Source organism: Salmo salar, chromosome 14 (assembly GCF_965601325.2).
Source record: "Salmo salar chromosome 14, fSalSal1, whole genome shotgun sequence".
NCBI lineage: Eukaryota > Metazoa > Chordata > Actinopteri > Salmoniformes > Salmonidae > Salmo > Salmo salar.
Genome location: NC_138304.1, coordinates 18,616,220 through 18,640,951, shown reverse-complemented (window position 1 = coordinate 18,640,951; position 24,732 = coordinate 18,616,220). Strand labels below are relative to the sequence as shown.

The 24,732-nt window shown below is 44.8% G+C and overlaps 1 protein-coding gene across 9 annotated transcripts in view; it reads left to right on the top strand.

The window, feature by feature from the left end:
* gigyf2 (GRB10 interacting GYF protein 2) overlaps window positions 1-24,732 on the top strand; it is a 45,788-nt gene that overhangs the window by 5,873 nt on the left and 15,183 nt on the right. For 3 of the 9 annotated variants that reach the window (XM_082960823.1, XM_082960822.1, XM_082960820.1), the window contains exons 9-24: window positions 1,131-1,244; window positions 1,688-1,917; window positions 2,692-2,839; window positions 2,956-3,207; window positions 3,441-3,679; window positions 8,773-8,917; window positions 9,263-9,429; window positions 12,274-12,515; window positions 12,912-13,045; window positions 13,226-13,326; window positions 13,659-13,820; window positions 14,061-14,216; window positions 19,674-19,985; window positions 20,246-20,377; window positions 20,663-20,908; window positions 22,370-22,599. In XM_082960823.1, the coding sequence (XP_082816949.1) occupies window positions 1,131-1,244; window positions 1,688-1,917; window positions 2,692-2,839; window positions 2,956-3,207; window positions 3,441-3,679; window positions 8,773-8,917; window positions 9,263-9,429; window positions 12,274-12,515; window positions 12,912-13,045; window positions 13,226-13,326; window positions 13,659-13,820; window positions 14,061-14,216; window positions 19,674-19,985; window positions 20,246-20,377; window positions 20,663-20,908; window positions 22,370-22,599 (3,010 nt within the window). Of the gene's footprint in view, window positions 1-1,130; window positions 1,326-1,687; window positions 1,918-2,691; window positions 2,840-2,955; window positions 3,208-3,440; window positions 3,680-8,772; window positions 8,918-9,262; window positions 9,430-12,273; window positions 12,516-12,911; window positions 13,046-13,225; window positions 13,327-13,658; window positions 13,821-14,060; window positions 14,217-19,673; window positions 19,986-20,245; window positions 20,378-20,662; window positions 20,909-22,369; window positions 22,600-24,732 lie in introns of all 9 variants that reach the window. The other 6 variants (XM_082960819.1, XM_014139587.3, XM_082960817.1 and 3 more) reach the window with 3 other exon arrangements.

The following is a 24,732-nucleotide window of genomic DNA, read 5'->3' as shown; positions in this document are numbered from 1 at the left end:
ATGATGCTGTGACATACTGCCCCAGACCATGACGGACCCTCCACCTCCAAATCGATCCCGCTCCAGAGTACATGCCTTGGTGTAATGCTCATTCCTTCGACGATAAACACGACCATCGCCCCATGTGAGACAAAACTGCGACTCGTCAGTGAAACACATTTTTTGGTAGTCCTGTCTGGTCCAGCGACGGTGGGTTTGTGCCCGTAGGCGACGTTGTCGGTGATGTCTGGTGAGGACATGCCTTACAGCAGACCTACAAGCCCTCAGTCCAGCCTCTCTCAGCCTATTGCGCACAGTCTGAGCACTGATGGAGGAATTGTGCGTTCCTTGTGTAACTCAGGCAGTTGTTGTTGCCATCCTGTACCTGTCCCGCAGGTGTGCTGTTCAGATGTACTGATCCTGTGCAGGTGTTGTTACACGTGGTCTGCCACTGCGAGGACGATCAGCTGTCTGTCCTGTCTCCCTGTAGCACTGTCTTAGGTGTCTCACAATGCGGACATTGCAATTTATTGCCCTGGCCACATCTGCAGTCCTCAAGCCTCTTTGCAGTATGTCTAAGGCACGTTCACGCAGGGACCCTGGGATTCTTTGTTTTGGTGTTTTTCAGAGTCGGTAGGAAGGCCTCTTTAGTGTCTTAAGTTTTCATAACTGTGACCTTAATTGCCTACCGTCTGTAAGCTGTTAGTGTCTTAACGACCATTCCACAGGTGCATGTTCATTAATTGTTTATGGTTCATTGAACAAGCATGGGAAACGGTGTTTAAACCCTTTACAATGAAGATCTTTGAAGTTATTTGGATTTTTACGAATTATCTTTGGAAGACAGGGTCCTGAAAAAGGGACGTTTCTATTTTTTTCTGAGTTTCTATTTTCTATGCTAAAACTGAGGGTAAATGCGTACTTCACAAGGGCCTAACTGTAATGCTGTACATTGCTTAATCAGGCAACGATACAGTGCTACAAATGTTTAGACAATCTCATCACTTATTTATTGTCATCAGAGACAGTATCAGGCTAAAAGATTATGTATTGCTACATATGTAATTGAGCAAAAATAAATAAAATGTTGAACTTGATGTTCCCCTTGTTATGAATTAAATTCAAGTTATTCAATTGTTTTCCCTCTCCAGTCCGTGCTAACTACGAGGACGTTGGGACCGGCGTGGGAGGCCTGCCTGTGAGGAAGCACGATTTTACACGCTCAGAGAGCGAGAACTGGCGCACGTCCCGCGACGAAGCAAATGGTGAGGACGGTGACGAGGGGGGCTGGCGCCTGGCGGGTGCCTCGCGACGCGACAGCGACCGGTGGTGCCCCCCGAGTCCAGGTGTGCCCTGTAGTGATCCTACACTGCTGCCACCATATTGTCCCGTTGGCAGGCGGTGGTTTTAATTGCAGGCCTAACGCGCTACAGGTTGATTTTTAAAAAGGCAGTCTTATTCTGAACTCTTAAATCACAACGTACACCTCAAATCATACTACAGTCCCGTAAAATAGCTTGTCAATATGTCTCTTGTTTAGGACACCTAAGAGAATGGGTTTTCAACAGGGAGTTCTGGAATCCATTCAGACACACCATAACATCCCTCCAAAAAAGTATCACATTGATCTAAAGTAGTGGGCTTCAATGTGAGAGAATGCCTGGGGTAAAGCTGAGTGACAGGGTCTCTAAACCGCTCCTCTCCTCAGACGGGCTGCGGTCGGCAGTGCGGCGAGAGGTGCACCCGGTGGAGCAGCCACGGCAGCGCCGGTTCCCGTTCGACGCCAGAGAGGACGAGCGCGGCTACAGGCGTCCCCGGTCAGGCAGTGGCAGCCTGGAGGAGGATGGGGGCAGCCTGCCAGAGTGGTGCCTGGAGGACGCTGAGGAGGAGACGGGCACCTTCGATTCCTCCGGAGCCTTCCTCTCACTCAAGGTTCGAGTGAGTGTGAACTCCATATAGTCAAACAAACATCACTTGTTAAAGGGATGCGTCGGGATTTTTGCAATGATGCCCTTTATCTACTTCCCCAGCATCAGATGAACTTGTGGATACCATTTTGTATGTTTCTGTGTCTAGTATGAAGAAAGTTAGAGGTAGTTTCGTGAGCCAATGCTAACTAGCGTTAGCACAATGACTTTACTTATTGTAATTTTATTAGAACTTTTATTTAACTAGGCAAGTAAGATAAGAACAAATTATCGAACCAGGGTCTGTAGTGAGCACTGAGATGCAGTGCCTTAGACTGCTGCGCAACTCGGTAGCTGCTAGCAGATACCCATAGACTTTGTCATTGCGCTAACGCTAATTAGCAACTTCCTTCAAACCACATGCAGAGACATAATAAATGGTATCCACGAGTTAATCTGACTCCTGGGAAGCAGTTAAAGAGCCTCATTGCCAAAATCCCATAGTATTCCTTTAATGAGTGCTGGGACAAATAAAGGTTGAAGAAATTAAGTAGGACCTGCACACATGTTTGAGGTCTATTGAGTAGATATGCAATGATTATTTGTTTTCCCCGATGGGCAATTTGTTTGCAGCTATTACAAAAAGTATGGCACACGGAGCACTGTGGCACATGGAGCACTGTGGCGCACTGTGGCACACGGAAACACTGGCACACGCACTGTGAATGAAAGGCTGCTATGCGAAGGACATATGTAGACTTTCATGACAATTGGTGTGTATACAGTATATATTTCTCTTCCACAGAAAGCTCCCAAGGAGCCCATCCTGGAGGAGGCAGAGCTGGACTTCAGACCCCTGGAGGAGTGTGACGAGGGCCTTGAGGAGGACGGACAGCCCCGGGAGACCAAAAACCCAGACGGAGAGGCAAGGAGAGACCCCGACAGAAAACAGGGTGAGTTAAGAGGAGTAGAAACTATGTCCGGCATACTGTATATTTTTTTCTCTCCCAGTAGTAAACTGTGGAGAGAGAACATCAATGAATGTATCTTGTCTTGTTTTTTTTCCCAGATGTGGGGAGAGGGGTAGTGGAGGCGCCGCCTGCTCCCTCGCCTCCAGAACCCCGGCCCACCGCCCCTCTGCTGCCCCCCAGCCAGCCCGACAGAGCAGAGGAGCCTGAGAGGCCACTTGAGCGACCCCCAGCCCCGGAACACAGGCCAGAGGCCAACAAAGTCCCCCTGCACGTCCCCATGTCGATGCCCATGTCCAACACAATGCTGGAGTCCCTCCCCATCCCCCACACCGCAGCACACACTCTCACAGGTAGGCTTACACAAGAGCAGGGGAGGAGTACAGTCAAATCTGCCACATTTGTGCCCGCTAAAGGCTGATTGATGACACATTGTAATTGACAATGGGATTTCCTCCAGTAACCTTGTGCTTCAAATATACACACTCAGGATTGCATGTAGTTTGAGGTTGTCACCTGCACATAGTATCTAGAAGCTCCACCTCCATCTGTGACAGACTAACCCTACACCCTCTGTCCTGTCCAGTGTCTCCAGTGTCAGCCCCGTCGTCCACCATCCAGATGCAGCAGAAGCCCCCGGATGTGCCCGTGGCTATGCCCGTCCCGCTGCCCTTCAGCACCAGCCTCATGGCTCAGAGCACGTCTATCATGACCCCCAACATTATGGCCCCCAGCACGGGCCTCATGGCTCCTATTGGAAGACCCACGGTCATGCCACCACACCACACCATGGTTGAAGATGAGCGACTGAAGCTCTTTGAACAGGTAAGTAGACAGACAGTAGGCAGGTTTCTATTGACCCAGGTTTATTTGACAAAAGCTGTGCAGCAAGTAAAATTATTGCGACATTTGTAATAGACACGGCAGACGTAGGATCATTTTTCAGAAGAATAATTTATTTTGTTTAAGTTTATTGCGACAAATGATGGAAATTGTGTTTTTCTAATAAATTGATTGGTGAATAATTATGAAAGTAAGCGGGGCACGTGATGTTATCACATAACTATAAAGCTCCACCACATGTAATTATAAAAGCGTGTTGCTTGCAAAATCCATTTATTAAACTATAATAATGTTTATTTGCTAGACGAGGATTGTCTTGACTTTCAAGAATGCCTGAATTGCTTTGAATTGCAATTTGAAGTTTGACCATCAAATTGTTTGAGATCCCTACTATGACTGCATGTTACACTATGGCACAGACTCTGGCCATAATAAGTAGGCACATGAGAATTATTAGAATAAGGTATGGCAAATATTAGTCAATTCCTGCATTCTATCCATGCTGGCTTTTGCAGGCTATTGAGACATGAAACAGATGGGTGGGCAGGGCATATAGGCTGTCACTTTATTAATAAACTATTTGTCTATATGGATAGTGGAAACACTTCAACCACTTCATTTTTATTTAAATTCAGTTATTTTTTGCATATTTTTTTTAATTTTAGGTGTGACATCCTTACGTCCAACTGTTTTGATCTACATGACAGTTCAATGGAAACTCACTGTGGCAGCCAATTGGCACATCTACTTTCCATCCGGACTTTCTAAATGTTGACGAAAGAAATTACTGGACAAGTAAATGGAAACCTAGCTAATGGCGGTTTCTAGTAGGAGTTAGTTGGTTGCAGAGCTGTGTGTTGAGCAGGGTAGGGAAAGTTAACAAGCTGGTTTTGGTGAAACTGAATTTGGAGCATCTCTGGATGCTCCAAATTCTCTGGATATGAAAAGTGCAGTGTGGGTTCACCTCTGAAACACGCCAAGAATACGGAGAGGATGTTCATTGAATTGTAATGAAATGGAAAACACGCTTCCATTTCCGTTCTGTATATTCCTCTGGGATAAGCTGAGCTAGTGGTGTTTGTTTTGTGATACTGTATACTATCATGATGCTCTACAGGACTAGACAAACATTTTTGGATCCCATGTAAAATCTCCTGCTGTTGTGCTCTTAAGCAAGGAGCTTTACCCCCATCAAGTAAAATAATTGCACTGTTAGGCTACTGTATAAAACACGTGGTCAAGCCATCTGGAGAGCTACTGGGTGTACAGGCTTTGGATACAGCCCTGCTCAAATACCTGAGTCCACCTATCAAGGTCCTGTTGAGCTGCTGCTTTAAAAAAAAAAATGTAATAATGAGTGGGGCACGAACAAAAGCCTACACACCCAGTAGCTCTCCTGGAGGATGTAAACATTACAATTACCAACCAAATACAATGCAATAATCAATGACAATGTAATACTCAGAAAAACCCTACGAGAAATAAGAAATATGAAGGACACTAAGGAAGCATGGGTCAGTTCCAATAGCAGATTTACAGTTCATTCATAAAGTATTTAGACCCATTCACCTTTTCCACATTTTGTTACGTTACAGCGTTATTCTAAAATGAATGTTCTTTTTTCCCCCTCAATCTACACACAATACCCCCAATACAGGTTTTTAGAAATCTTTGCAAATGTATTAATAAAAAACAGAAACCTTATTTGCATAAGTATTCAGACATTTTGCTATGCGACTCGAAATTGAGCTCGGGTGCATCCTGTTTCCATTGATCATTCTTGATGTTTCTACAACTTGATTGGAGTCCACCTGTGGTAAATTCAATTGATTGGACATGATTTGGAAAGGCACACACCTGTCTACATAAGGTCCCACAGTTGACAGTCCATGTCAGAGCAAAAACCAAGCCATGAGGTTGAAGGAATTGTCCATAGAGCTCCAAGACAGGATTGTGTCAAGGCACAGATCTGGGCAAGGGTACCAAAAAATGTCTGCAGCATTGAACGTCCCCAAGAACACAGTGGCCTCCATCATTCTTAAATGGAAGAAGTTTGAAACCACCAAGACTCTTCCTAGAGCTGGCCGCCCGGCCAAACGGAGCAATCGAGAGAAGGTCCTTGGTCAGGGAGGTGATCAAGAACCTGATGGTCACTCTGACAGAGCTCCAGAGTTCGTCTGTAGTGATGGGAGAACTTTCCAGAAGGACAACCATCTCTGCAGCACTCCACCAATCAGGCCTTTATGGTAGAGTGGTCAGATGGAAGTCACTCCTCAGTAAAAGGCACATGACAGCCCATTTTGGAGTTTGGCAGAAGGCACCTAAATGACTCTCAGACCATGACGAACAAGATTCTCTGGTCTGATGAAACCAAGATTTGAACTCTTTGGCCTGAATGCCAAGCGTCACATCTGGAGGAAAGATGAACAGAGCAAAGTACAGAGATCCTTGATGAAAACCTGCTCCACAGCGCTTAGGACCTCAGACTGGGGCGAAGGTTCACCTTCCAACAGGACAATGACCCTAAGCACACAGCCAAGACAACGCAGGAGTGACTTTGGGACAAGTCTGATTTGTCCTTGAGTGGCCCAGCCAGAGCCCGGACTTGAACTATATACATGCATGCATACATGGGGGTACCGGTTAGTTGAGGTAGTATGTAGAGTTAAAGTGACTATGCATAGATGACAACAGAGAGTGGCAGTGGGGGGGTTGCAAATAGTCTGGGTAGCAACTTGACTAGATGTTCAGGAGTATTATGGCTTGGGGGTAGAAGCTGTTTAGAAGCCTCTTGGACCTAGACTTGGCACTCCGGTACCGCTTGCCGTGTGGTAGCAGGGAGAACAGTCTATGACTAGGGTGGCTGGAGTCTTTGACAATTTTTAGGGCCTTCTTCTGGTGTAGAGGTCCTGGATGGCAGGAAGCTTGGCCCCAGTAATGTACTGGGCCATTCGCACTACCCTCTGTAGTGCCTTGTGGTCGGAGGCTGAGCAGTTGCCATACCAGGCAATGACGCAACCAGTCAGGATGCTCTTGATGGTGCAGCTGTAGAACCTTTTGAGGATTTGAAGACCCATGCCAAATCTTTTCAGTCTCCTGGTTTTGTCGTGCCTGCTTCACGACTGTCATGGTGTGCTTGGACCACGTTAGTTTGTTGGTGATGTGGACACCAAGGAACTTGAAGCTCTCAACCTGCTCCACTGCAGCCCCGTCGATGAGAATGGGGGCGCGCTCAGTCCTCTTTTTCCTGTAGTCCACAATCATGTCCTTTGTTTTGACCACGTTGAGGGAGAGGTTGTTGTCCTGGCACCACACGGCCAGGTCTCTGACCTCCCTGTAGGCTGTCTCGTTGTTGTCAGTGATCGGGCCTACCACTGTTGTGTCATCGGCAAATTTAATGATGGTGTTGGAGTCATGGTGTGCCAAGCTTGTAGCGTCATACCCAAGAAGACTCGAGGCTGTAATCGCTGCCAAAGGTGCTTGAGCAAAGTACTGAAAAAAGGGTCTGAATACTTATGTAATTTTGACATTTAAGTTAGAAACCTTTCTAGAAACCTGTTTTTGCTTTGTTATGGGGTATTGTGTGTAGATTGATGAGGGGGGAAAACTATTTAATCCATTTTAGAATATGCCTTTAATAACAATGTGGGATAAGTGAAGGGGTCTGAAGACTTTCCAAATGCACTGTATTGATGAAAGTAATATATTTAGAGCCTATACATGGTCCATATTATCAGGCAGGTGTAGTCTTTTAGCAATAAGCATTAGCCTATCACATGTATCCTGATGCATCATAGTGGCTACATGACTTAAGCATGGTGTTGCTCCTCTGCATTGTTTACAGCAATGGGCTAATCATTAGTGAGATCGGTGTTTCCCTAACTGTGGGGCGCGTCCCTCTTGGAGGGGTCTCAGTCTGGCTTTTAAACTTACTCTTGAAAGTTGTGATCATAGAAAGCACAAGGTGCACATTCGAAATTGGGCACTGCATCATCAGTTCTCTTGTCATGTCAGTCAAGTTTGGGAACTCCTGAGTTAGATCAAACTCTAAATATGAGCTTGTTGCTTGTTTTTAATGTGCTTAAGAATAAATACCACTGGCACTAATAAAATTGTGATTTAAAAAAATAAAACAAATGTATTTACAAATAGTGTAATTGTGTGAATTTTACACTGGATATAGGCCTACCCTTTATTCAGTTGAATGGCGAATGGACGATGAGCCAGGCACTGATTTGTGAAACGCTGCCAATTGCTCAGTATTTGGAGTTGAGAAATAAATCATACAGCACTGGAAAGCTGGGATCCCGTTCTTTTCAAGTGATGGCGGTCTCTTCCCAAGATTGCATTTAGGAATGTTGCGCAGTGACTGGACTTAGTTGAACACATTGCTTTCCACGCAACAATCGGCTATATGAGGAGTTGCGCTCTCTTGCCGCACGACAGTTGACGTTCCGCTCGAACTAGGCTATATGTGCGTGTGATAAATAAATAAAATAGCTCATTAACATCTTCGGGAACTAATAATAGTTTAAAAAACAGATTAAGACTACAGCCCTCAAACTCCACTCTGGACCTTGAAGCCAGTTCCACTGCATTTTATTCATTGTTCACCATTGTTAGACCTGGGACACCAGGTGGCGTGTGTGTAATTAATTATCAGGTAGAACTGAAAACCAGTAGGTTCCGGACCTCGTAGGGTAAGAGTTGAATACCCCTGGACTAAAGAAGAGCATCATTACAATATTTTTTTTTTCTCTGGCCAAAGCGGTGCCTGTCAATACAATACATGATTCTACTCCGATGCGCTCTGCAGATATTGGGAGAACAGTGCACAACACATTGCATTCGGAAGACACCTTTTGATACAACTCTGATCGAGTAATTTATATATTTATTTTAAATGTATAACTTAAATCTATATTCTACTTGTCCAACAATTTGTTTCACTTGTCCCGGACAAGTGTTAATTAATGTCGAGCCCTGCTCTACATGTACCCTTTGAATGTACAATAAAGGTGTCTACCCCCATCTCTTTCTCACTCTTCCCGTTTTCACTCTCTCTACTTGTGAAGGAAGCAGAGAAGATGGTGGCGTATCTACAGGACAGTGACGACCGGCTGGCTGCCAAGAGCTCAGCACCCAAACCAGCTGGCCTGCCGCTCACACATGAGGCTGCTCTGAAGTGGTTCTATAAAGACCCTCAGGGAGAGATGCAGGGTAAGACAGAGGGAGAGAGTAGAGGGAGAGAGTGAAGGGAGGGGGGGGCTTCTTTGAATGAAAATCTGCATGCTCTGCAACCAGTATCATTTCAACTAGTCACCACTGCTGGAGAGAGACTGGGTTCTTTATCGATTATCAATGGCGCGGACTGTTCAGAGTGCATACACGTGCATTTCATGGTATAAAGTAAATTATGAATCTGATTCGAAGGGTTTGTACAGCCCTGGAATATAATTTGAAATAGTCAGACTCAGAACAACTTTCATTTAAAACATTAAAAAAAATGTAATGGAGAAATGTAAAAGTGACATTTGTTAAATGTAATCATCTCCCCCTCTCCAGGTCCGTTCAGTAACCCGGAGATGACAGAGTGGTTCCAGGCAGGCTACTTCACAATGACCCTGCTGGTGAAGAGAGGCTGTGACGAGGTCTTCCAACCCCTGGGGGAGATCATCAAAATGTGGGGCAGGGTCCCCTTCGCCCCTGGACCAGCACCGCCACCCTTACTGGTAACCATCACACACACCTGAGCTCCATCTAGCATTCACTACTTTGAAATATTGTCAAATAATCTTGATAATAAACACTTCTGCGAGCAGGCCTTTCTAATCGACCTGGCCGGGGTATCCTGGAATGACATTGACCTCATCCTGTCAGTAGATGATGCCTGGCTATTCTTTTAAAAGAGCCTTCCTCACCATCTTAAATAAGCATGCCCCACTCAAAAAATGTAGAACTAGGAATAGATATAGTCCTTGGTTCACTCCAGACCTGTCTGCCCTTGACAGCACAAAAACATCCTGTGGCGTTCTGCATTAGCATCGAATAGCCCCCGTGATATGCAACTTTTCAGGGAAGTTAGGAACAGATATACACAGGCAGTTAGAAAAGCCAAGGCTAGCTTTTTCAAGCAGAAATTTGCTTCCTGCAACACAAACTCAAAGTTCTGGGACACTGTAAAGTCCATGGAGAATAAGAGCACCTCCTCCCAGCTGCCCACTGCTCTGAGGCTGCTCTGAGGCTAAACACTGTTACCACCGATAAATCCACTATAATTGAGAATTTCAATAAGCATTTCTCTATGGCTGGCCATGCTTTCCACCTACCCCTACCCCGGTCAACTGCCCGGCACCCTCCACAGCAACGCGCACAAAGCCACTACCATTTCTCCTTCAGCCAAATCCAGATAGCTGATGTTCTGAAAGGGCTGCAAAATCTGGACCCATACAAATCAACCGGGCTAGACAATCTGGACCATCTTTCTAAAATGATCTGCCGAAATTGTTGCAACCCCTATTACTAGCCTGTTCAACCTCTCTTTCGTATCGTCTGAGATTCCCAAAGATTGGAAAGCTGCCTCGGTAATCCCCCTCTTCAAAGGGGGTGACACTCTAGACGCAAACTGCTACAGACCTATATCTATCCTACCCTGTCTTTCTAAGGTCTTCGAAAGCCAAGTTAACAAACAGATTACCGACCATTTCGAATCCCACCGTACCTTCTCCGCTATGCAATCTGGTTTCAGAGCTGGTCATGGATGCACCTCAGCCACGCTCAAGGTCCTAAACGATATCATAACCGGCATCAATAAGAGACATTACTGTGCAGCCGTATTCATCGACCTGGCTAAGGCTTTCATCTCTGTCAATCACCATATTCTTATTGGCGGACTCGACAGCCTTGGTTTCTCAAATGATTGCCTCGCCTGGTTCACCAACTACTTCTCAGACAGAGTTCAGTGTGTCAAATCGGAGGGCCTGTTGTCCGGACCTCTTGCAGTCTCCATGGGTGTGACACAGGGTTCAATTCTCGGGCCGACTCTTCTCTGTATACATCAATGATGTTGCTCTTGCTGCTGGTGATTCTCTGATCCACCTCTACGCAGACGACACCATTCTGTATACTTCTGGCCCTTCTTTGGACACTGTGTTAACTAACCTCCAGACGAGCTTCCATGCCATACAACTCTCCTTCTGTGGCCTCCAACTGCTCTTAAACGCAAGTAAAACTAAATGCATGCCATTCAATCGATCGCTGCCCACACCTGCTCGCCCGTCCAGCATCACTACTCTGGTCGTCTCTGACTTAGAATATGTGGACAACTACAAATACCTAGGTGTCTGGTTAGACTGTAAACTCTCCTTCCAGACTCACATTAAGCATCTCCAATCCAAAATTAAATCTTGAATCGGCTTCCTATTTCGCAACAAAGCATCCTTCACTCATGCTTCCAAACATACCCTCGTAAAACTGACCATCCTACCGATCCTCGATTTCGGTGATGGTATCTATAAAATAGCCTCCAATACCCTACTCAATAAACTGGATGCAGTCTATCACAGTGCCATCCGTTTTGTCACCAAAGCCCCATACACTACCCACCATTGCGACCTGTACGCTCTCGTTGGCTGGCCCTCGCTTCATACTCGTCGCCAAACCCACTGGCTACAGGTTATCTACAAGTCTATGCTAGGTAAAGCCCCGCCTTACCTCAGCTCACTGGTCACCATAGCAGCACCCACTCGTAGCACACGCTCCAGCAGGTATATCTCACTGTTCACCCCCAAAGCCAATTCCTCTTTTGGTCGTCTTCCCTTCCAGTTCTCTGCTGCCAATGACTGGAACGAACTGCAAAAATCTCTGAAGCTGGAGACTCATATCTCCCTCACTAGCTTTAAGCACCAGCTGTCAGAGCAGATCACTACACCTGTACATAGCCCATCTGTAAACAGCCCATCTACCTACCTCATCCCCATACTGTATTAATTATCTTGCTCCTTTGCACCCCAGTATCTCTACTTGCACATTCATCTTCTGCACATCTACCATTTCCGTGTTTAATTGCTATATTGTAATTACTTCGCCACCATGGCCTATTTATTGCTTTAACTTACCTCATTTGCACTCACTGTATATAGACTTTTTGTTTTCTTTTGTTCTACTGTATTATTGACTGCATGTTTTGTTTATTCCATGTGTAACTCTGTTGTTGTATGTGTCGAATTGCTATGCTTTATCTTGGCCAGGTCGCAGTTGCAAATGAGAACTTGTTCTCAACTAGCCTACCTGGTTAAATAAAGGTTAAATAAAAATAGTTCTATAGGCAATTCAAAATTATTCGGACGCACCGTCGACCACTTTAGTCTTCTCGTTGTCAAGACAAAGCAAGTTTGTGTTGGCCGCCTGCACTTCAGAAGGAAAATGTTGTGAATGTTGAAGTTATTTATTCTACAAGTCAGAGGCGTGTTAGCTGTACATGTATTGCGCTCCACAACGTTTTGCCATGTTGAACGCATCCAAGGTGGTCGTCCGCTTGCCGATCCCCATGTCTAACTCCCCGTCTGTGTTCACAGGGTGACGCTGGGGACCAGGAGCGTCTGAAACTGCAGCAGGAGCTGACTGCCCTCAACCTGTACCAGCTGCAGCAGCTGCAGTACCAGTACCTGTTAAGGCAGCAGTACGCCCAGGCGCTGGCCCAGCAGAAAGCCCAGGCCCTCAGCTCAGCACCACACCAGCAGCAGCAGCAACAGCAGCAGCAGATCAACCTGCTCCTCCAGCAATACCAGGCCCTGAAGATGAGGTCAGCGGAACACACGTAAGCGTACCCGTGCGTACACACCTCTACTGCAGTACCAGGCCCTTAAGATGAGGTCGCGGAGCATACTGTACGTAAGAACAAACACACACCTACAGTAATACCAGTGTCCGAGAACATGTCAGGCACACATTAACACAGAGTAGGGTGAAGTTGCCCCTTGACACTAATCTTGGGTCAGTATAGCATTTTCCCCACTAATGGTTAAGTTTAGAATTGGGGGAGAGGAAACTGATCCTAGATCTGTAGTTAGGTGAAACGTCATCTTGTAGAACCCTCACACACACACAGCAATACCTGAAGCCCTCAAGATGACATCACACATACAGATAATGCAATGTCGATCGTGTTAATGTTGGTAATGTAACTTGTTTCTCTGTCGGTCTCCCTGTCTAGAACATCCGAGAGTCTCTTACCTCCGGTGACGCGGTCCATGTCTGTACCAGACTCCCAGGGTTCTGTGTGGGAAATGCAGCACCCCTCCTCTCAGGTCTCTTGCACACCAAACATCCAGCAACCTGCCCCAAGTGGTACGTCTCAACCCAGAACACACAAACTTGCACAGAATTTGTTTTGGCTGATGTTTTATAGCATATAGAGCTTTTGGTAGTTTGAGGATCTGAACCTCAATTTACAAAAAGAAGAAAAACCTCAATTGTATGATCTATAATGGCCATCTGGCCTGACTGTCTGTTTTATGTCCTGTGCAGCGTGGGAGGGCAGCAGTGTGTGGGATCTGCCCATAGACTCCATGGCCCAGGCCCCCACCATAGAACAGATGCAACAGCTGGAGAAGAACAAGGCTGCTAAAGTAAGAGCACCGTATTGTCTATACTTATGCAATCCTTAGTTTCAGATCTAGACGTAGTGCTCAGGGGTTGGGCTCAATGAATGGGGGAATTGGAACATTTGAAACACTTTTTTTTAAAGCTAGACTAGATTCAGCACCACAGATACTGAGATACAACCCTTTGCTCTCACAGTCACACTGGAGCAAAACAGCGGTGGAGTTTGGCCTTGCGATTTCAATGATCTTAGTTGTTGCGGAAATCGGCCCGATATTGCTGTTTAATTAGTGCCTCGCTGAATCTACCTTTTAAACAATGCTATGAAAATGATACAATGTGATTTGCTTTTTTAAAGGTCTCTCCTCCTCATCTACTGGAGATGGAGCGGCGTGAGGCTGAGCTGAGGGCCAAGAGGGAAGAGGAGGAGAAGGAGAGGAAAAGACTGGAGGAAGCGTTACGGGCCCGACAGGAGGAGGAACGCAAACGCCTGGAGGAGGAGCTAGCACGTCATAAACAGGTTAGGGGGGGGGTGGTCATCAGACTGTTTCCTGCTGAAATAAGATGGTCATAATACCACGCTTTAGAGAAGTTGGTATGAAATGTTTAGAATTTCAGCTGCACCACACCTAGTCTTTGTTGATGTTCAGTACATGTTTGCCTAGAGTTGCAAGTTTGACCCAGTAGCCGGTCTATTCCTAGAAAGAGGCCTTGATTTCTGTTTAATGCAACTCATTTGATGGATTTTTACTATACACAGGAGGAGGAGTTGAGGCAGCGGGAGCAGGAGGAGGCACAACGCAGACAGAAGGAGGAAGAGGAACGGCAGGCACAGGAGGAGGCCCTCCGCAGACTGGAGGAAAGGAGGAGGGAGGAGGAAGAGCGGAAGCAAAGGGAAGAGTTCCTCCGTAAACAGGTACTGGGCTTCAGAATAAAGACCGTATCAGGGCCCATAATCATGAAGCGTCTCAAAGTAGGAGTGCTGATCTAGGATTCGTTTTCATTTTAGATCACATGTAAAAGTACTCCTTCACTGCGATGGTTATTTTCGAGGTCATTGTAGATCCGCAATAATGGTTTGGAGATGAAATGGCCTAAAAAGGCGTCAGCATGCTTCAGTTCGGCTGGTCCCTAGCCGAACTCTGCTTACTGAACGAGTGTGCTCACATACTCCCTTAAGACCGTAGCTTGAAAAAAACGGCAATAGTACTGTTTGTCCATTATGGGACGCCGTTGGCAGAATACACTTCCTCAAAATAGTCAGAATGAATCAAAGGTAACTCACGATATGTCATTAATTTTGACGTTTTTGCCGAAGAGATCTGGCAATTTTACATCTAAGGTGTTTGGTGCAGTATTTAGCACGAGTCGTCTCGTTGAATGACAACAAAGACTTTACTGAAGAATCCCTACTGTTGACCAATCACAGATGAAGGGGTGTAGCAGTCGGCTCTTAACTTAAGCTTGCCTCCAGAAAAAAAAGCTGTGCCTTAACAACCGGGGGAAAAAACAAGTACATTAGTGTCTAGTTTGAGAAACGGACACCTCCCAAATCCTCAACTGGCAGCTTCATTAACCTCTCTAGGGTAGGTGGGACGCAATCGTCCCACACTATTCAACAGCCAGTGAAAAATCAGAGCGCCAAATTCAAAACCACAAAATGTCATAATTCAAAGTTGTCAAACATAGGACTATTTTACACCATTTTATAGATGCACTTCTCCTGAATCGAACCACGTTGTCCGATTTCAAAAAGGCTTTACAGCGAAAGCAAAACATTAGATTATGTTAGGAGAGTACATAGACACAAATAATCACACAGCCATTTTCAAAGCAACTACATGCATCACAAATACCCAAAACACAGCTAAATGAAGCACTAACCTTTGACGATCTTCATCAGATGACACTCCTAGGACATCATGTTACACAATACATGCATTTTTTTGTTCGATAAAGTTCATATTTATATATAAAAACAGCATTTTACATTGGCATGTGACGTTCAGAAAATATTTTCCCTCAAATACTGCCGGTGATCAGCACCACAATTGACAAAAATACTTGTCATAAACGTTGATAAAATATTAAACTGTCATTCAAAGAATTATAGATGAACATCTCCTTTATGCTAACGCTGTGAAAGATTTCAAAAAAGCTTCACGAGGAAAGCACACTTTGCAATAATCTGGGTACTGCGCTTAGAAAAATACACTAGGCAATACAGATAGCCGCCATTTTGGAGTCATCTAAAATCATAAATTGCATTAGAAATATTCCCTTACCTTTGATCTTCATCAGAAGGCACTTCCAGGAATCCCAGGTCCACAATAAATGTTGTTTTGTTCGATAAACTCCATAATTTGTCCGAATAGCTCCTTGTTGTTCGCGCGTTCAGTTCAGCTACTCCAAATGTAGGAAGCACGCCGAAAATGTCACGAAGAAAAGTAAAAAAATATATATATTTACGTTCGTTCAAACATGTCAAACGTTGTAAAGCATCAATCTTTAGGGCCTTTAGAACGTGAAACTTCAAGAATATTCCAACCGGACAGTTCCAGTGTGTTGAAAAATGTTTTGGAAAACAGGTCCCTTCTGACATGAATGCGCGCCAATGAACTGATGGGTCTACAAATTCCCAGCCTTCTTGTTCGGTCTCTGTTCATCATAGACGCCTCAAACAACTTTCTAAAGACTGTTGACATCTAGTGGAACCCTAACTCACTGTGTTCGATTGGCAATGACTTGAAAGGACTACAAGCACCAGAATTCTCACTTCCTGGTTAGATTTTTCTCAGGTTTTTGCCTGCCATATGAGTTCTGTTATACTCACAGACATCATTCAAACAGTTTTAGAAACTTCAGAGTGTTTTCTATCCAAATCTACTAATAATATGCATATTCTAGTTCCTGGGCCCGAGTAGTAGGCCGTTTAATTTGGGTGCGTTTTTCATCCGGCCGTGAAAAGTCTTCCCTGTGGCTCAGTTGGTAGAGCATGGTGTGTGCAACGCCAAGGTTGTGGGTTTGATTCCCACGGGGGGCCAGTACAAAAAAAATAATATTATATGAAATGTATGTATTCACTACTGTAAGTCGCTCTGGATAAGAGCGTCTGCTAAATGACTAAAATGTAAATGTAAATACTGCCCCCTACCCTAGAGGTTAAATAGTGCCCGCAAAACACCAGTCTCAACGTCAACAGTGAAGAGGCGACTCTGGGATGCTGGCCTTTTTAGGCAGAGTTACAAAGAAAGAGCCATATCTCAGACTGGCCAATAAAAATAAAATATTAAGATGGTCAAAAGAACACAGACACTGGACAGAGGAACTCTGCCAAGAAAGCCAGCATCCCGGAGTCGCCTCTTCACTGTTGACGTTGAGACTGGTGTTTTGCGGGTTCTATTTAATGAAGCTGGCAGTTGAGGACTTGTAAGGAATCTGTTTCTTGAACTAGACACTCTAATGTACTTGTTCTCTTGCTCAGTTGTGCACCGGGGCCTCCCACTCCTATTCTGGTTAGAGCCAGTTTGCGCTGTTCTGTGAAGGGAGTAGTACACAGCGTTTAAGGGATCTGCAGTTTCTTTGCAATTTCTCACATGGAATAGCCTTCATTTCTCAGAACAAGAATAGACTGACGAGTTTCAGAAGGAAGTTCTTTGTTTCTGGCCATTTTTGAGCCTGTAACCGAACCCACAAATGCTGATACTCAACTAGTCTAAAGAAGGCCAGTTTTATTGCTTCTTTAACCTGTTGGGGATAGGGGGCAGTATTTGCACTGCCGGATAAAAAAACGTACCCGATTTAATCTGGTTACTACTCCTGCCCAGTAACTAGAATATGCATATAATTGTTTGATTTGGATAGAAAACACCCTAAAGTTTCTAAAACTGTTTGAATTGTGTCTGTGAGTATAACAGAACTCATTTGGCAGGCCAAAACCTGAGAAGATTCCAAACAGGAAGCGCTCTCTCTGACTATTTCTTGGCCTTCTTGATCATCTCTATCCAAAACAGGGGATCTCTGGCATAACGTGACATTTTCTAACGCTCCCATAGGCTCTCAGAAGGCGCCAGAACGATGAATGATGACTTTGCAGGCCATGGCTGAAAAACAGTAGCGCATTTGGATAGTGGTCGATCTGAGAACAATGAGACTGGGGCGCTCGTGAACGAGACTCCACCATGTTTACATTTTCAGTCTTTGAACGAAAACAACGACTCCCGGTCGGAATATTATCGCTTTTTTACAAGAAAAATCGCATAAAAATTGATTTTTAAACAGCGTTTGACATGCTTCGAAGTACGGTAATGGAATATTTTGAATTTTTTTGTCACGAAACGCGCCGGGCGTGTCACCCTTCTTTACCCTTCGGATAGTGTCTTGAACGCACGAACAAAACGCCGCTATTTGGATATAACTATGGATTATTTGGAACCAAACCAACATTTGTTATTGAAGTAGAAGTCCTGGGAGTGCATTCTGACGAAGAACAGCAAAGGTAATCCAATTGTTCTTATAGTAAATCTGAGTTTGGTGAGGGCCAAACTTGGTGGGTGTCAAAATAGCTAGCCTGTGATGGCCGGGCTATCTACTCAGAATATTGCAAAATGTGCTTTCACCGAAAAGCTATTTTAAAATCGGACATAGCGATTGCATAAAGGAGTTCTGTATCTATAATTCTTAAAATAATTATGTTTTTTGTGAACGTTTATCGTGAGTAAATTCACCGGAAGTAATCGGTGGGAATGCTAGTCACATGCTAGTCACATGCTAATGTAAAAAGCTGGTTTTTGATATAAATATGAACTTGATTGAACAAAACATGCATGTATTGTATAACATAATGTCCTAGGAGTGTCATCTGATGATCATCAAAGGTTAGTGCTGCATTTAGCTGTGGTTTTGGTTTTTGTGACATTATATGCTAGCTTGAAAAATGGGTGTCTGATTATTTCTGGCTGGGTACTCTGCTGACATAATCTAATGTTTTGCTTTCGTTGTAAAGCCTTTTTGAAATCGGACAGTGTGGTTAGATTAACGAGAGTCTTGTCTTTAAAATGGTGTAAAATAGTCATATGTTTGAGAAATTGAAGTAATAGCATTTCTAAGGTATTTGAATATCACGCCACGGGATTCCACTGGCTGTTGAGTAGGTGGGACGTAAGCGTCCCACCTAGCCCATAGAGGTTAATCAGCACCACAGTTTTCAGCTGTGCTAACATAATTGCAAAATGGTTTTCTAATAATCAATTAGCCTTTTTAAAATGATGAACTTGGATTAGCTAACACAACGTGCCATTGGAACACAGGAGTGATGGTTTCTGATAATGGCCCTATGTAGAGATATTCCATAAAAAATCTGCTGTTTCCATCTACAATAGTAATTTACAACATTAACAATGTCTACACTGTATTTCTGATCAATTTGATGTTATTTTAATGGATAAAAAAATGTGCTTCTCTTTCCAAAACAAGGAGATTTCTAAGTGACCCCAAACTTCTGAACGGGGGTGTATGTACGAACTCTACTGAACTGTTTCAGCTGCGAAGCATGCTGAAGCCTTAAAATAGAAGCATGTCTGTTCTACGAAATACATTACTAAATAAATGTTTTCTCTAAGGTTGTATTTTCTCTCTTAATGCTGTGTGCACTGAACTGGCGTGCATGATTGTTGCTGACGCTCCGATGTTTAGAAGAAGTGAATTAAACTGCGACGCTCAACTTGAACAGCGGTGTGTAGCCTTCTGTTGCTGCTGGCAAAGTCATTTAAAGCCTATACTTTATCACTCAGGATGTAACTTTATTTACAGTTATAGTGTTTTTGCCATGTAATGTTAAAACAGTCAGACAACCCCATTGTAAAATATTTAACTGTGTTCTATGCCAGCCATTGTAAAATATTTAACTGTGTTCTATGCCAGATAAATATTCCTCTCGAGACGCATCCTATGGCTCTTCACAACATGAGAGGGAAACATTCATTCTGACCATCTACAATTATACTCATTTTGGAGTAGAATGTCCATTTTTAAAAGTTACCGGAATTGAGTTTCTCAGTCCTTCTACATCGGAATCTGTACTCCCTAAGCAAGGGGACTGGAATTGGTTACATTTGCAGTTTAATGCATGTACAAAATTATCCTTGTTCCCTAAAAGCATGAAAGGGGAGATCGACTTAAGTTTCAGTCATGGGGATTTTTTTTCCTTTAAAATAATATGATCAGAGGTGACCTGATCCTAGATGAGTACTCCTACTCTTAGTTGCTTTGTGAATACGGGCCCAGAGCTGCTGTGGCTAATGCTAAAAGGCATATTGCTACATCGTGTTAATACTGAAGTTGACCCTGTTCTAACAAGCACATTTCTCCCCAGGAGGAGGAGCGCCGGAAGCAGGAGGAGCAGCGCCGGAAGCAGGAGGAGGAGCGCCGGGAGGAGGAGCGCCGGAAGCAGGAGGAGGAGCGCCAGAAGCAGGAGGAGCTGGAGGCCCTGAGGAGGTGCGAGGAGGAGAAGCGGCTGGAGGAGGCGACCGCGTTGGCGTTGGCACGGCAACAGCAGGAGGAGGCGAAGAGGAGGGAGCAGGATGCCGCGAGGCAGCAGGAGCTAGCCAGACAGAGGCAACAGCAGCAGGAGGCGCTCCGCCGACTACAGCAGCAACAGCAGCAGCAACAATTAGCCCAGATGAAGGTGACTAATATTATAACACTAACACAACACAAAATACACCTTACACTACAGCGCAGCAACAACTAGCACAGGTAAGGGTAACATACTTAGTATGCACACACACTATACACACCTACCACTACACTACACACCATATATAACTACCAAAGTAACTTTGTAGTCAGAACATCACTGAATACTGTATTTTAAGGTACCTACAATTTATCATGAAAAATGTACTGGTTACCGGACTACCTTCGCTCCTTTTCCCTGTCTCGTAGCTGCCGTCGTCCTCTAAGTGGGGCCAGCAGTCAGCAGTCACGGCAGTAGCCATCTCCCAGTCCCAGAACGCCCTGTCGCTCGCTGAGATCCAGAAAGTGGAGGAGGAGAGGGAACGACAAGCACGAGAAGAGGTGTGAGCATAGGGGCTGAGTTCGTAGAGGGATACAGAGGCACTGCAGTATAGTGCTACCAATCTGGACAATGCACAACAGCATTTTGGATACCATAATACAATTTCACTTTATATCAACTGTTGTTTAAAAAGGGTCTAAACTGTTAAATCCTTCTCAACCCAACTCTACCTTTGAGTTTTTCTCCCCTCAATCACCTGTCAATCACCAAACTGTTTTCGTGCAATGTTTATAAGGAGCGCAGTAGATCTCACTTTCCCTCTCCCCTCCCCTCCCTCCATGCAGCAGCGGCGCCAGCAAGCAGAGCTCCTGAAGCTCCAGCAGCAGCAGGCCCTGCAGGAGGCCCTGCAGCCTCAGGCCAAGCTCTCTGGTTGGGGCAGCGTGGCCAAGCAGCCGGCCGCCACCAAGTCCCTGCTGGAGATCCAGAGGGAGGAGGCCCAGCAGGTGAAGCAGAGGAAGGAGCAGGGGGGTGGGAGCCAGCAGCCCAGTCACCCCACCGTCACCCAGCAGAACCGCGCCCAGAACAGAGCTGTGAGTCACTCGTTGGTCTGGTCTGTTCATTCATTCATTTAATTCGTCTGCATTCATTCTGGGTAGGTCTTCCATGTCATTTATTAGGACTGTGTTGATAGTGGTGTCTAAAACGGTGTTTCTCAAACCTTTCTTTGAGGACCCCCAGATGTTTCAAAGATTAGCACACCTGATTCATCTAATCAAGGGATTTGATGATTAGTTGACAAGCTGAATCAGGTGTTCTAGTTCTGGATTAAATCAAATACGTTGAACGTCTGGGGGGGCCCAGGAGAAGAGGTCGGGCAAACACTGCTCTAAATCAGACTACCGTAATTTCCGGACTATTAAGCGCACCTGAATATAAATAAGCCACACGTCTGTAAGCCGCAGGTGCCTACCGGTACATTGAAACAAATGAACTTTACACAGGCTTTAACGAAACACGGCTTGTAACAACAAATAAACAGGCTTTAACGAAACACGGCTTGTAACAACAAATAAACAGGCTTTAACGAAACACAGCTTGTAAAACAAATAAATAGGCTTTAACGAAACACAGCTTGTAACAAAAAATAAAAAATTTGCAGTAAGCTTTAGTTGTCTTTTTGCACTGAGTCAATTCCTCACGCTGCTGTTTCCAACGTCTTATCATCGACTCATTAAGCCCAAGCTCCCGTGCAGCAGCTCTATTTCCTTTTCCAACAGCCAGATCAATCACCCTCAACTTGAAAGCTGCATCATATGCATTTCTCCGTGTCTTTGCCATGATGAGGGTGACAAAATGACTACCGTAATCAGAATGATGGGAAGTTTGAGAGCGCTCGATTTAATCTAAACAGTAAACAAAAAAGTTGTTTGACCTTAACCCGTTCGGCAATTTCATTGGTCTAATGAAAGCTTCATGCCGCCAAAAAACTGAGCACGTCACAGAATGTGTTTTATTTTTTTTTGAAAAAAAAATTGAAAGCTGGAAAAATCCATATATTAGCCACGTCATTGTTTAAGCCGCGGGGTTCAAAGCGTGGGAAAAAAGTTGCGGCTTATAGTCCGGAATTTACGGTACTCTGTTGGAAAACTTCCCTTCGTTATTTGCCGAAATGACACTGGTTTACTTTAGTTAAGTTTATTAGGATCCACATTGGCTACTTTACATACAGCAGCTACTCTTCCTGAGGACCACATAAAACGTACAAATACATGACAAACACAGTAATAGACAAGAGCAACATAAGATATTACATTCAATTCAAAATAAAATAAATTATAAAAGTTAAATAAGTTATATATAGGAAATACAACAGAAATACTATTTACACACTATCCTTATGTACATTTAAATTAGATTTTTCAATTGAGGATAGGCACTCTGATGCCAGATGTTTTTTGAATCTGTTTTTTAACCTCTAGTAGCAGAGCATTCCACGATGACATGGCCTTGTACATAGCTGGTCTGACCAGGTTGGATCTCTTTTCCCCCAGACCACTGCTCTGAGTTCCTCAGTGTGGGGCTCGGTGGCCACCAGCAGCATGGGCGGCGGGGCTCCTAACTGGGGTGGGGAAAGCAGCAGCATCTGGGGCGATAGCACCAACTCCAACATGGGCTTCTGGGACGAGGCAGTGAAGGAGGTGGCCCAGCCCCCGCCACAGGCCCCACCCCCCGCCAGGAAGCCCAACGCTCAGAAGAACAACAAGGCCAACGCCAACCTCAGGTACAACCTTGGGACAGTTTTACAGCTCACACCTGCTTGTCTATTTTGGCTGCTAGACTCGAAAGGTCGTGGTCAGGACAATTCTCTACCACATGGCTATTTTTTACGTTTGAGGTATTAAGGGGAGAAGCCTATTTTCCACTTAGTCACATCAAATTTTATTGGTCCCATACACATGTTAATGCGAGTGTTGCGTAATGCTTGTGCTTCTAGTTCCGACCATGCAGTAATATCTAACAAGTAATCTAACAATTTCACAACAACTACCTGATAGACACAAGTGTAAAGGAATGAATAAGAGTATGTACATATAAATATATGGATGAGCGATGGCCGAATGGCATAGGCAAGATGCAGTAGATGGTATAGAATACAGTATATACATATGAGATGCGGAATGTAGGATATGTAGACATTACTAAAGTGGCTTTATTTAAAGTGACTAGTGATACCTTTATTAAATCCATTTATTACATTTATTAAAGTGGCCAGAGATTTGAGTCTGTTTTTGGCAGCAGCCTCTCTGTGTTAGTGATGGCTGTTTGGCCTTGAGATAGAAGCTGTTTTTGTCTCTCGGTCCCAGCTTTGATGCACCTGTACTGACCTTGCCTTCTGGATGATAGCGGAGTGAACGGGCAGTGGCTCGGGTGGTTGTTGTCCTTGATGATCTTTTTGGCCTTCCTGTGACATCGGGTGCTGTAGGTGTCCTGGAGGGCAGGTAGTTTGGCCCCGGTGATGCGTTGTGCAGACCTAACTACCCTCTGGAGAGCCTTGCGGTTGTGGGCGGAGCAGTTGCCGTATCAGGCGGTGATACAGCCCGACAGGATGCTCTCGATTGTGCATCTGTAAGTGTTTTTGGTGACAAGCCAAATTTCTTCAGCCTCCTGAGGTTGAAGAGGCGCTGTTGCGCCTTCACCACGCTGTTTGTGTGAGTGGACCATTTCAGTTTGTCCGTGATGTGTACGCCGAGGAACTTAAAACTTTCCACCTTCTCCACTACTGTCCCGTCGATGTGGATAGGGGGGTGCTCCCTCTGCTGTTTCCTGAAGTCTGCGATCATCTCCTTTGTTTTGTTGACATTGAGTGTGAGGTTATTTTCCTGACACCGCACTCCGAGGGCCCTCACCTCCTTCCTGTAGGCCGTCTCGTCGTTGTTGGTAATCAAGCCTACCACTGTAGTGTCGTCTGCAAACTTGATGATTGAGTTGTAGGCGTGCATGGCCACGCAGTCATGGGTGAACAGGGAGTACAGGAGAGGGCTGAGAACACACCCTTGTGGGGCCCCAGTGTTGAGGATCAGCGGGGTGGGATGTTGTTTCCTGCCCTCACCACCTGGGGACGGCCCGTCAGAAAGTCCAGGACCCAGTTGCACAGGGCGGGGTTGAGAACTAGGGTCTCGAGCTTAATGACGAGTTTGGAGGGTTCTATGGTGTTAAATGCTGAGCTGTAGTTGATGAACAGCATTCTTACATAGGTATTCCTCTAGTCCAGATGGGTTAGGGCAGTGTGATTGCGTTGTCTGTGGACCTATTGGGGCGGTAAGTAAATTGGAGTGGGTCTAGGGTGTCAGGTAGGGTAGAGGTGATATGATCCTTGACTAGTCTCTCAAAGCACTTCATGATGACAGAAGTGAGTGCTATGGGGCGATAGTCATTTAGTTCAGTTACCTTCGCTTTCTTGGGTACAGGAACAATGGTGGTCATCTTTAACCTCTCTAGGGTATGTGGGACGAAATTGTCCCACCTAGTCAACAGCCAGTGGAATCGAGTGGCGCGATATTCAAATACCTTAGAAATGCTATTACTTCAATTTCTCAAACATATGACTATTTTACACCATTTTAAAGACAAGACTCTCGTTAATCTAACCACACTGTCCGATTTCAAAAAGGCTTTACAACGAAAGCAAAACATTAGATTATGTTAGCAGAGTACCCAGCCAGAAATAATCAGACATCCATTTTTCAAGCTAGCATATGTCACATAAACCCAAACCACAGCTAAATGCAGCACTAACCTTTGATCTTCATCAGATGACAATCCTAGGACATTATATTATACAATACATGCATGTTTTGTTCAATCAAGTTTATATTTATATCAAAAACCAGCTTTTTACATTAGCATATGACGT